This window comes from Apium graveolens, chromosome 10, assembly GCF_009905375.1.
Source record: "Apium graveolens cultivar Ventura chromosome 10, ASM990537v1, whole genome shotgun sequence".
In the NCBI taxonomy this organism is placed as follows: Eukaryota; Viridiplantae; Streptophyta; class Magnoliopsida; order Apiales; family Apiaceae; genus Apium; species Apium graveolens.
Genome location: NC_133656.1, coordinates 2,264,023 through 2,277,171, shown reverse-complemented (window position 1 = coordinate 2,277,171; position 13,149 = coordinate 2,264,023). Strand labels below are relative to the sequence as shown.

General features: G+C 37.0%; 1 protein-coding gene and 1 non-coding gene across 26 annotated transcripts; both read right to left on the bottom strand.

The window, feature by feature from the left end:
• Positions 1–204: 204 nt before the first annotated feature.
• On the bottom strand, positions 205–311 carry LOC141694293 (small nucleolar RNA R71). Its single transcript, XR_012563613.1, has one exon. It is a non-coding gene; the product is annotated as a small nucleolar RNA R71 (small nucleolar RNA).
• A 6,215-nt stretch (positions 312–6,526) lies between these two features.
• Positions 6,527–11,255, bottom strand: LOC141690323 (putative protein phosphatase 2C 20). Of its 25 annotated transcripts, none has more exons than XM_074495071.1 (9): positions 11,129–11,255; positions 10,965–11,055; positions 10,600–10,887; positions 10,434–10,506; positions 9,878–10,193; positions 9,100–9,255; positions 8,274–8,418; positions 7,610–7,690; positions 6,527–6,989 (listed from the first exon to the last, which is right to left on the bottom strand). In XM_074495071.1, the coding sequence occupies exons 3-6, from the start codon at positions 10,632–10,634 to the stop codon at positions 9,194–9,196; spliced, it is 486 nt and encodes a 161-aa protein (XP_074351172.1). In that variant the 5' UTR covers positions 10,635–10,887; positions 10,965–11,055; positions 11,129–11,255; the 3' UTR covers positions 6,527–6,989; positions 7,610–7,690; positions 8,274–8,418; positions 9,100–9,193. The 25 variants fall into 25 exon arrangements, 6 of the variants coding, with proteins under 6 accessions (XP_074351172.1, XP_074351173.1, XP_074351170.1 ...); XM_074495072.1 differs by having other exon boundaries at positions 10,600–10,677; XM_074495069.1 differs by having other exon boundaries at positions 10,600–10,677; positions 10,765–10,887; positions 10,965–11,251.
• Between the last annotated feature and the right edge of the window lie 1,894 nt (positions 11,256–13,149).

Here is a 13,149-nt window from a genome sequence, read left to right as displayed (position 1 = left end):
ATGCACATAAGGAATTTTGTCGAAATCTGCAGTACTTTCAAATATAATGGTGTGACTGATGAGGCTATCAAGCTGAGGCTTTTCCCATTCTCACTGAGGGATAAAGCTAAGGACTGGTATTCTGAACCAGCTGGGTCTATCACTACTTAGCAAGATCTTGCGTAAAAGTTTCTGGTGAAGTTTTATCCAATGGCGAAGACTGCTGCTATGAGGAGTGCTCTTACTCAGTTTGCGCATCAACCTACAGAATCTATGTGCGAAGCTTGGGAGAGCTACAAGGAGATGTTGAGAAAGTGTCCACATCATGGAATGCCTGATTGGATGGTGATCACTGGTTTCTATAATGGTTTAGGGGCCCAATCTCGGCCCATGCTCGATGCAGCAGCTGGAGGCGCTTTGTGGGCCAAAAGCTATACTGAGGCTTATAATCTTATTGAGACTATGGCTGCAAAAGAGCTTCAAAACCCAACTCAAAGGATGATGCCTGGGAAGGTAGCAGGTATTCTGGAAGTCGATGCAGCTCCCAGCGCTGTCTATGAAGGTCGACTCTCTAGCCACCTATGGGGTCAATCAGATAGCTATGGTTTGTGAGATTTGTGCAGGTTCTGATGCTACGGATCAGTGTTCTCTTGTTAATGAATCTGTTCAGTATATGAACAATTATCAGCGACAGCAGCCTGTGCCAGCTACGTATCATCCTAACAACAAAAATCATCTAAATTTCAGCTGGAGTAATAATCAGAATGCTATTCAGCAACCATATCAGCAAGGCGTAAGTAAACAGTTCAATCCACCTGGATTCTAGCAACCACGGCATTATGCTCAAAGGCAATCATATCCTCAATAAGGAGGTGCAGCTCCACCCTCTAGTGCTGATTTTGAGGAACTTAAGCTGTTATGCAAAAGTCGGGCGGTTTCTATCAAGACCTTGGAAAATCAAATCGGTCAAATAGCCAATGCAGTGCTCAATCGTCAACCTGGCACACTTCCTAGTGATACTGAAGTGCCAGGAAGGAAGGAAGCTAAAGAGCAAGTCAAGGCTATTACCTTAAGGTCTGGAAAAGTTGTTGATGCTGAAAAAGCAAAAGTAGGGGAAGGTGAAGCTGGTGATGGAGAAGCTAAGCAAAAGGAGAAAGCGGCGGAAGCAAGGAAGACTATTGTTGAACACACTCTGCCTGAGGGTAATACAGGGGAGAAATAGCTCTATCCTCCACCACCTTTCCCTAAGATATTGCAACAACAAAAGTTGGATAAGCAGTTCGGTAAGTTTCTGGAGGTGTTCAAGAAACTTCACATCAATATACCTTTCGCTGAGGCTCTTGAGCAAATGCCTAGTTATGCAAAATTTATGAAGAGTATTCTTTCAAGGAAGGTGAAACTGAATGATCTTGAGACCGTTGCTCTAACGGAAGAATGCAGTGCTGTGCTGCAACAAAAGTTACCTCCAAAGCTTAAATATCCAGGTAGCTTCACCATCCCTTGCACCATTGGCAAGTTGTCTTTTGACAAGTGCCTTTGTGATTTGGGATCAAGCATCAATCTGATGCCGTTGTCGATCTTTAAAAAGTTGAATTTGCCTGATCCAAAGCCCACCTTCATGTCTCTACAATTGGCTGATCGTTCTATTACATACCCACGAGGCATAGTGGAGGATGTGCTAGTAAAGGTGGATAAGCTCTTCTTTCCTGCAGACTTTGTTATTCTGGATTTCGAGGAAGATAAGAAGATTCCCATAATCTTGGGAAGACCTTTCTTGGCTACAGGCCGTACCTTAATAGATGTGCAGAAAGGTGAACTTACAATGCGGGTGCAGGATCAGGATGTGACATTCAATGTATTCAAAGCAATGAAATTCCCTACAGAAGATGAGGAGTGCTTACAAGTGGATTTGATTGATTATGCGGTTACTTCAGAACTTGATCATATGCTAATGTCTGATGCATTAGAGAAGGCCTTAGTGGGGGATTTTGACAGTGATGATGAGGATGGCAATGAGCAACTACAATATCTAAATGCTTCTCCCTGGAGGCGAAAGCTAGACATACCATTTGAATCTCTTGGTACTTCTGACCTCAAAAATGCTGAAGGAAAGCTCAAACCATCTATTGAGGAAGCACCTACCTTGGAGCTTAAACCATTGTCTGAACACTTGAGGTATGCTTTTTTAGGTGATGCATCTACTTTACCTATTATTATTGCATCTGACCTTTCAGGTAGTGAGGAGGACAAGCTCTTAAGGATCTTGAGAGAATTCAAATTGGCTATCGGATGGACTATAACAGATATAAAAGGGATCAGCCCTTCATACTGTATGCATAAGATTCTGCTAGAAGAGGGTAGTAAGCCGACTGTTGAGCAACAGCGCAGACTTAATCCTATCATGAAAGAAGTGGTGAAGAAAGAAATTCTGAAGTGGCTGGATGCAGGAATCATTTATCCTATTTCTGACAGTTCTTGGGTGAGCCCCGTGCAATGTGTACCTAAGAAAGGAGGTATCACTGTGGTAGCAAATGAGAAGAACGAGCTCATCCCCACGAGAACAGTCACAGGATGGAGGGTGCTGGGATGGCTGATGCCCAGTATAGGAGGTTGTCGAGGAGGATGGACGCTATGTACGGGACACAGAGCAGGTTTGCTCAGGAGCTCACCCTTGCACTTAGGACTGCTTTTCGAGGCCTTGGAGCTGACATCCAGTGGCCAGTTTTTGGTGAGGACTCTGCATATCCGCCTCCTGATACACCACCCTCTGAGGGTGATGATGATGATGATGATCTCTTCGAGTAGGTATACCCTGTGTTCCTTTCTACTACCTTCACTGGGGACAGTGAAGATTTTAAGTTTGGGGGTGGTAGTTAAGGAATATTTTGTGTGTGTCATATAGTTGCATATTCATGATAGTTTAGTTCATATAATTACATTTTTTTTGCCATATAGTTTTTTTTCTTTATACCTTTATCTATCATGTCATGTAGCTCATGCATATACCATGATCCCTTTTGCGCTGATTTACCAATTAATTTGTGATGTTGATGCGAGTGTAGTGATAGCGTTGAAGTGATGTTGAGTCGGGTAAGTTGATATGCATGCTGGAAACACTTGTAATTTCACTAAGTCTTAGAGAATGCTTAAGGACTAGATTATTGTTATGGTTCGATGGTTTTTGAGGTTAATCTATTGATTATGCTTAGAATTTTATAATAGGTTCTTAGTGATAAAAGGCATGAAAAGGAAAAAAAATGGAGTAAAAAATGGAATTCAGTGTTAATTGTGGCTAGGCGTCAAATGGCTAGTAGCCGGCTCGTATTTTTATGCGAGTAGTCTAGGGTTGAGCAAGAGGGAGTGAAACGCACTTGCTCAGAAATTTTGAAAAAAAAATAGAAAAAATAGAGAAAAAAATAGAAAAAAAAGAAAAAGAAAAGAAAAAAAGAGTTAATGCATAATTGATCACGAGTGGGCTCTTTGGTATTTGAGTTATTAAGTTCATAGGGGACTTTGTGCCTAGTGACCTAAGGCTTTTATAATCTGGGATCCGCTAACCTAACGCTCCCTACATGGATGCCATTGCATAAGTCTTTTGTGGACCTCACTCATTGCACGGTCAAATAAGCATTTGTTGTTATAAATAAAAACATGGTTCTGTAATAAGCTCTAGAATCTTGAAGTGTTATAAGTCACTTTGTGCCTAGAATTTTTATTCTTCGTATAATCATGTGATTGCCTTGAGGATAGTTGAGTTATGATAATTGATCTAGTTTCGAAGCATATCTGTTAAGCATCTGCACACACCACATTTCTGGCCGTATGTTAGTTTGCATGACTTGATTGATCTTTATTCGCCTAATTGCATTTGTTGAGATGTCGTAAGTTGGTTGGTTTGGTCGTAGTAAGGGGGATCGCTGCATTTCATATTGATTGCATTCATGCATGTTTTCGTTTTGTTTTTGAGTCTGTGACGCTTGAGGACAAGCATCGATTCAACTTTGGGGGTGTGATAAGTGGCATTTTATACCACTTAGAACGTCTTATAATAGCTTGAATTGGTGTCTTGAAATCAAGTATTTTGTGTATTTGATGCGTTTTTCTAGTGTTTGTGCATTGGTATTAATTGCATTTCGGGAGAGAATTCATCAATAATAAGCCTTGGCATGTGTTTAGCATTGCAAGTGGGAAGATAGGAGCAGATTGCAGCGAAGAAACAGGAGAAAAACATATCAGTTTCCAGAAGGGGGCTGAGCGCCCGCTCAGGAATGCTGAGCGGCCGCGCAGGGTCGGATTTTCAGAATTAATATTTTAGACTCCTATTTCTGTTTGACTTCCAACTTCTGAGTTAGCTGGGCTTTATGGGACTCCTGTATAAGTAGATTTCAGAGACGTTTCACAAAGGTTGGATCGTAGTATTAATCGAAGAGCGAGGAGATAAGGAAGAAGACCGTTTTAGCACACCACAACGAAGAGGAAGCATATTTTCTTGTAATTCTTTATTTCGTTGTAAGGTTGGATGCTAGTTTTCTTTACTTTGAACCTATTTACTCTTGTGACGTACTCTGGTTTAATATAAGTAGTTTTAGTTATTATTCTTGTGTGTTATTATCCTGTTTTCATATGAACCCATGATGACGATGAGTGCTATCATAGGCTAATCGTGATCATGGGGTCGTAGCGGATTTACTATGGAATTCTTTAGTTAGTTGTTTAATACCTTAGTGTGTGATGATTGTATGATATCTAGTATTGGTTGTGCGTATTCATCTTATGTGTGTCGCGAACATATAAGATAGGGTGTTAATCTCTTGTGAAGCGACGGTGGATCTTGAGATTTAGAACTTGTCATGCTAGCATAGGTTCATGTACGAGTATGCATGATTAGTGGGTAACTCTAACCGTTTTATTCGCCCTGTGTAATCAAAAGGAATAACTTGTGCTTAAATCGTTATGTTGTCAATTTCTGTAGACATATAGGGACTCAACAAAATCGATGTCTATTCAACTTCTATCTTAATTGTGGATGCTTGGTAGAATGGTATTAGTACAATGAAAGTTGGTTTTTATCAGTTTCGTGTAATTCGATTAATATCATCACTGTTGCATGCTAAGGGTAATAACAATAGCTATTGAAAGAAGTAGTAATGAAGTTGTGATCTCATGAGTGTTTTAATATTGTTAATTCAAGTGTTAATTAAGTGCTTAATTCTAGTAGTTAATTGTAGTTAATAATTAGTTAATCAATCTAAGTGTTATTATCTTAACAGTGAGAAGTAGTTATACATTGGTGAGTGAGTTTAATTGAACATAATTAGTCTGAGTCTCTGTGGGAACGAACTAGAAAGTATTTTATATTACTTGAGAACGCGTATACTTGCGTGTGTTACTACCGCGTGTTTTCGCACAGAGAGAGCCCGAAATTCCCCAAGGTCCGTGAAGAGCAGACCTGGACGACCAGGCCAAAAATGAAGCCTTGAGGCTGACCGGGTTCCTCTGTAGGATAGTCCGGAGGGCCACAAGGTCCATTAAGAGCAGACCTGGCCGACCAGGCTATAAATGAAGCCTTGAGGCCGACTAGGAACCTCTATAGGAGAGCCTTGAGGCCTTCCAAAATTGTTCTGGTGGCCCTTCCGTGAAATTTTGTGCGAATTCGTAAAAAGGGGTTGACCTCCAAAGCCCCGATTAGGGCCGATAGTGAGATTTAGCTCCAATGAGGGCCGATTAGTGTATATTACACCTAATTAACCCATGTTAGGGGGAATTAGAGCCTCATATGATAAAATTAACCCCGATTAGGGCTGTTTAACATATTCAGCCACATGATTAGTGTGAATTAGGGATAATTAGTGTCTTATGCATGCTAATTAGTCTTGGTTAAGACAGAGTAGCCCCGATTAGGGCAGATTAACTTCGAATAAGGCCAATTGGTGCGTTCAAGCTTAAAATTAGGCTCTTTTAATCCTAGTTAGTAGCTTATACATGGAAATTAACCCCGATTAGGGCCGATTAGCCCCAATTAGGGCCGATTAGCCCCGAATAGGGCATGTTAGTAGATTTCATCCTATGATTAACCTTGATGAAGGTTAAGGGGTGGTAAATGCTCGCTTTTTAGTCCCGATTAGGACCGTTTAGTGTTAAATACTATCCACTACGCCATAAGTGGGCTATTATAATGCCTAAATGGTGTTACAATAGGCCCAAAAAGCATTACCTTATGCCTATTGTAACACCAAGGGGCGTTACATATATGAGCATTACAATAGACATCATAATGTAACACTTCACTGATCTATTGCAACTACTGTAACACTAAAAGGCCCAAATGTAATGCACAATGAGTGATACAATAGCTTGATCAATATTGCTTAAGTGGGACCCACCACATAGCCCCACATGTGAGCTTGTGGGCCCCCTATAACCTATTGTAACAGTCTATTTTATCTATTGTAACACCAAATTTTTTGTAATTAAGCAATGCTAGCATATGTAATGTAACACTATATATAATCATATATTACACCAGAATAAGGGCAAATGTAACGAGTTATTTTAATTTTTTTGAAATATATGCTTAATTTAAAGAACAATCCCATTTGCAACAAAACATCAAAGTTGCCATACATAAGTCTTAATATCCAAACCATACTACTAAATAACAGTGTCAACTGCATACCATACTCCTACATTACATCCAAACTAGGCCAACATCAACTACTCACACCCCCAACACATATCACAACTACGACAAAAGTACTAGATTATCAAAGACTAGATTACAATAAAAGTACGTAGAGAGCAATAAACTATGAGCAAGATACCAATGTAAAATGATACAAAATAGAATATCTAAGAAGTTCTCCGCCTTGACACGAGTGTCATTGTTGCCTTGATCACTTGAATTTCATAAAGAATAGTGTGTTCTCTTCGTATGCGCTTCAACTCCTATTTCTTTGAACACTCGAATTACATTCCTTCTGCAATCTCTACAAAATTCCTTCTTGTTAAACCTGTCATATAAGACTAGTCATTTGATTGACAAGATATTAATGCATAGTAAATCTTCTAACTTAAATAGTAATTAGTGTATTGATTTTATCACAAGTCAATATTAACAATTCTTAATTTATTTAAAACAACGATCAAGACAATATATTTTTTAATTAACATGTAAAAGAGTATATATGCTACATATCAGTTAAAGATTATCTTCTTCTAACACTGATATAAAAAAATTATCAGATAATTAACACGAAGTACTAAGGCAGTAAAATAATTCTATCAAGTGACTGTTATAGGTCAGGTGAATTGCTACGGCTGTGCAGAAGTAAATATATTTGTAGAGGTAGCCTATATATTCTTCCTTTACTGGTGTGCGAATTGAGAAATTATAATTTATGATGTTTTCTCTAATAGTTAAAAGAGCTGTCTAGTGGGACGCAAGTTAGGAACCAATCATTATACTGAAACATAATAATTGGTGCAAAGGCTTTTCTAGGAGTGCTAGATTACATTGCTTTTTCACATATATCTCACGGCATGTAGCTCCTATGTGAGATTTTGAAATAGTTTCAAACTTCTACTATCTCACTATGAAACCATTAGTATTAATTTCAAGAAAAGAAATTACCTCTGTAGAGAATCCTTGGGGTCTGTATTTATCATCTCAGAACATAGTTCCAATGCGATATATTTGCGGTACGCTCAACATCTAGATCAAAGATAAAATTTAAAAAACTGCAACTTTATTGTTCCGGTAATAATGTTTGATATAGAGCAACTCTTGAAGTGGATTTGCAAATTTATGAAAAATATAATATTAAAACAAAATTAATATTAACTAGTTTATGGAAAGCCAAATATCGGGCATTCTTCATTATTGATCTCCTCGAGTGTCTTCTGAGACTTTTGATGCATTACATGCAAATTTCAGAACAGTTCTATTTACATGCAAATTTCAGAACAGTTCTATTAATTCTCTATTATCTCAATCTCCTTTCCGATTTTCAGGTTTTAGTGACATTGTTTGAAGTATCTAACCAGAAATCCTACTGCTTTCCTTATGTGTTTCAATTCATCCCATGAAAATCCAGCAAGATGTTCATTAGATAAAAATTCAGAATGTTTGTAGAAGAAAGAAGATAAGGAGGAATGATAGAATATTTCTTGAACACCAGCAACTAATAAATTCAAGAAAACTTTCATGATAGTCGTTTCAATATAATTTTACTTCTAAACAATTAGAGTAAATTGACCAGGATGCTCAGCTAGAAACACAAGTAAAAACCGCAAACCTCTGAAAAATCATAATGCCAAAATCATCCATGTGCACATCATGAAGAAATTCTGGTTTAGTCGAAAGTACAGCACATTTTTCTGCTGATAGAGAATGACTTGGGACAACCCTTCTTGATATCTAAAGCTGCAACATCTCTTCACCTTAAACAGAAAATATCACGTCAAAATGGGTTTAACATGCTTGTCCAACATCGTGTCAAAGCACCTTCTATACTTATTACTTAATTAAGTCAGAACTCTAGTTAAATTGTTATGATTCATTGAGACTAACACTTTGCATTGATGTTTGTTAAACTTTGTATGCCAACTGGCTCCTTTATATTTGTAAAATGCTAGTTCACTAAACTTCTAACAAAATAAAACATTGGTTTAGAACATACTTCCAAGAACTAACAGAAAGGTGATTATATTCACAACGAATGGTAGCATCAGAAACCTCTAAACAATCACTAATTGTGGGCCTTTTCATCAAACCACATACACTATAAACTTGAGCACATATATGGAATTATGAGCTTAAAGTCGAGCTACATATGTACAGGTCAATATGTACAGGTCAAGCTGCATATGTACAGGTCAATATTTTAGTGTCCGACTACCTGTCTCTGCCAATGTCAGTGTGTGTGAAGTTAATATACAACAAAGTAGAGTTAGTGTGATACTGTAATTAGTGTGGCAGCAGCTTCCTGAGCAAAAATTTGGAAGAACTAAAAATATATAATGGAGTTTGTGGTTGCGGTATGCTTTAACATAAGTGGAAGAACAAACTTGTCAATAAAATCAGAAATTAAGATGCATGTAAGAAGAGATGAATGGTCTTACTACAACAGCAGACCAAACTTTTTCCCATTCACAAGCCATCATTCTTCCTGACCTTTCCATACCACTTTGTATCTCATCTGCAATCATTAGTATATTATACTTTGAGCACAGATCTCTGACAGATTTCAGGTACCCATCTGGTGGAATTATAACCTGCTAATAAAAGATAAAGAAACATCCTTCTTATTAAAACCTTGTACATAGCAAAAGAAGAAAAAGAAGAATACTTAATTGGAAATTGAAATTTAAGAAAGAACAACCCCCTAATTAATTACACAAATTTGCTACTAGTGAACATAATGACAAAATTGATACTATCTGAGCCGTAGAAATTATTTCTATAATTAAAATCATCAGTTCAAGACTCCAGAAAATCTTTTCAGAATCCAAACAAAATTAGTTATTCCAATTTGCAAGTTTTTCATAGTCTGAACTACATATATGACATTAATTCTTTTTGCTAAGTCATATATGACATTATCTATACATTTAAAAGTACTGCACTTCATAATTTAACAGCAGAATAAAAATGCTATGTCAACTCCTGAAGGGTGAAACTAAATACTGGTTGACCAGGATCAGAAGTCTATATCCGGATAATATGCTGCAAAAAACACTCACCCAGATTAATTGCAAAACTCTAAATACTCATTGGGATTATTAATTGTAAGATATGACTAGTGAAAAGCTATATCTAAAGTTGCATAAATCGTATATATTATTTAACTCTTCAAGCGTTATTAACAGGGAAGGAATCAAATGGTTCTTTTTAAAGCACCTGGCATGTTTGAGACAAAGCCAACTTTGTTTTCAAAGCTTCCCCGCTCTGTATTAGGCTCATGATCGACACTCATCTGTATCTCTTGCCCTCTCCCGGAAAGAAGTGCTCGTGAATCTCCAACATTGGCTACCCAAAGCACTTGACCATTTATAAGAATTGCAGTCACCGCAGTTGACCCACCTCTTCCTAAGTCTGGATTGTAGGTGAGAATAGAAGGACCCACTCCATCTAAAGTAAAACATTGGACATGGTACATATATGGCGTTTTTCCGGAACAAAATAGTTGCCCAGAAGAAAATAACAAGTCAAGGTGCTGCAGAAAAAATACTCCCAACTATTATTTTCTCTGAGTGCATATAAATATATAGTACATGCTTCATCTGCACAAGAACACAACCAATCACAAGCAGAACAAAGATCCAAGCAGAACAAATAAAATGACTGGCATATAATAACAGAAAAACTTATAATCCGCAAAATGTAAAGAGGGGATTCACGACAAACACACATGTTTCTCTGCAGATAGAATCATAGAAATTTACCAAAATCATACAGTTGTGCTATTCTCTTGGCAGCATAGTCCAACCACCCATCTGGCCGAGCATCTAGATACTCTCTTGTCAAAACTGTAGTCATGTTACGATACTGCATTTCAGACACCCTTACTTTAATTCATGTACAACAACAAAATCTACCTTGCTAGGCTAGTATAAAGCTACCTGTTCCCACAACAGAATAGCCTCACAAACATCATAGCTGTACTCTAAAGGTTCAAAAATCTTAAATTGTGCATTGTACTGTGGATATAAGAATAAGCCATGGATCAACCCGATGTTTTAGGTAAAATAGAAGGAAAAGAAGAAGAAATTAAACAAGGAACAGACCCAGGTACATTATGAAGCCATAATGTACTGATTTTAGGTATATTATGAAGCCATGATGGATAAACTGACTCTGCTTGAACTCTGTGTAAGCGTAGATTTAGAGATTTATGAAGCCCTAATCTCCTACAAAACAAAACTTCGATGGTACCAAAATCCACAACTGAACACAACAAAACTTCAAATAAGATGTAAATGCTTACCAATTCACTCGAACCCCAATTTCGAAGTCCAAATCGCTTGCAAATTCATTTAAAAATTAGTAATTGTCGCCACAAGGAAGCCCTACAAACCCTGTAAAATCATATAAATTGAAAAATAGTTATCAACCTTTCAATTGCAGCCATACGATTGTTTATTCACATACCAAATCCTCAATTTCTTCTTCAATTCATGAGTCGGGAGAGAGTGTTTTGAGAGAGTGTTTTGAGAGGGAGAAAGAGTCATTGTATAGTTTTGTGTAGACTGCAAGTCCGGGTCATTTTCGCTCAGGAGGGAAATATACCGCTCATTTTTCAACTAGGAAAATGTGTATGATTTTAAATTTTAATTTTTTTAGTTTTTTATTTTAATTGTTAAATTATTATTTTATTAAATAAAAAACTAAAAAGGTGATTTTTATATTTATGTATAATAATAATTTTATAATTTTTATAATATTATATATTACATTCTTGATTCATTAATGATCCAAATTATTATTTTAATAATAATTTATGATAACATTTTTACTTTAATATGTTTAAAAGTTAAAAAAATAACTAATGTAACACTAGGTGTAGGTGTTACATGTCATGCAACACCGTCATTTCTCTGCAACACTAACTTTATAGTTATTGTAACACTAATTGAGAGGTGTTACAATAGGACAAAAATTTTTTAGCTAATGTAACGCTACTTGTAACACTTGCATTATAATAGCCCACTTATGGCGTAGTCTATCCAATTAGCCTATGCAAAGGCCTTAAGTCCATATACTCGCACTATATAAGTCGTTGTAAACGTGTAGGTCGCTCCACACTTTATGACAAAACGGAGATACCCATGAAGGGTCGACACCCATGAAGGACCGATACCCAAAAAGGGCCAAAAGTACAACGAGTCGCGAAAAGATTATTATAACTTCCACGAAAACTCAAGCAGTATTCTCGAAAGTTGGGGGGAAATGATATGGATAGAAAATAGATCCTAAAGACACATTAAATGTCACATTAATTACACTTGGGCTTCTTTTCTGAAGTCCAGTACAGACATGTCTGGTCCAAGCTCGTAGCAGATAGTTAAGGTTCACGAAGACAAGCTGCTCACGGACTAGGACCAATACGGTTGAAAGAGTGGAGACATGTGTCCTAAACGGATTCAAAGTCCTACACAGATAGTTCCGGAGTTCCTTCCCTTATAGGACTCCTAATCACTATCAAAGTTGGAGACTTGTCCACCAAGTCTCCCAACACAAGTACCCCAGACTCACCTCTATATAAATGGCTCTACCCCTCAACCTAGAACTACATTTGGCTTGATACTCTACTACACATAGATACGTAGGCATCTTGCAAGGACCGATAGTCCCGAACGCGAGAGCAGCCATTAAAGCTCGAAACTCACAAACCCTAGAATTAATTACTAACGCAGTATAGTTTTTATTCCATAACACTTTTGTATCGTAAGGTCGCTCATTTTGTAAATGTTTCTGAGTCCCGTATTGACTGAAAAGTCGTATATTGACCTGATTTCAATTTTAAAAATACAGAGACCTAATTTTTTATGAACTGAGTCATGTGTTATATGAATAATGTGACGCGTGAATTATGTGTTTACATGCTATATGAATTACATGCGTACATGTTATCAGATTCTGGTATTTAATTGTTATAATTATATGTGGGCTATCGTATGGGTAGGCGATAGAGTTTTAACGCGCAGTTCATCGGATAATTATCATGTAAACGGTTAAAGTGTCTCTTTTAATTATATATATGGGTCGTTCGAGATGATCGGGACCAGACGGAATGGATAAAGAGTAAAGTGGAATAATAATGACAGATCAAGCTTGTACCAATCGTATGAGCAGCAATCAGAGAATTAGCGGATTAAACGATGATGATGTCTTGAGGCAAAATGACATAATAATTATGTTGTTGCGAGCGTGACTAAATGCTATTGACGAAAGACAAGTTTTCATACACTATTCTAATTCCAGAATAAGTTCAATTTTTTACATTTGAAACTACTTTGTTTTGATTATGCATGTTCCTACACTATTCTAATTCCTGAACAGTTTAATGTTTTTTACATATTAAAATGATTAAATTCTGATTATGCAAGTACTCTTCTGCTATTCTATGTTCTGAATAGTTAAGTGTTTTTACATATCCAAATACTGAATTT

What these genes read in the sequence shown, in the direction of transcription:
- LOC141690323 (XM_074495071.1), bottom strand. Translation starts at nt 10,634, where the DNA reads ATGATGTTTGTGAGGCTATTCTGTTGTGGGAACAG. An exon ending in CTATTCTGTTGTGGGAACAG is followed by an intron (nt 10,507 to 10,599) that starts GTAGCTTTATAC and finishes ACATGACTACAG; the next exon opens with TTTTGACAAGAGAGTATCTA. An exon ending in GCCAAGAGAATAGCACAACT is followed by an intron (nt 10,194 to 10,433) that starts GTATGATTTTGG and finishes TTTTTTCTGCAG; the next exon opens with CACCTTGACTTGTTATTTTC.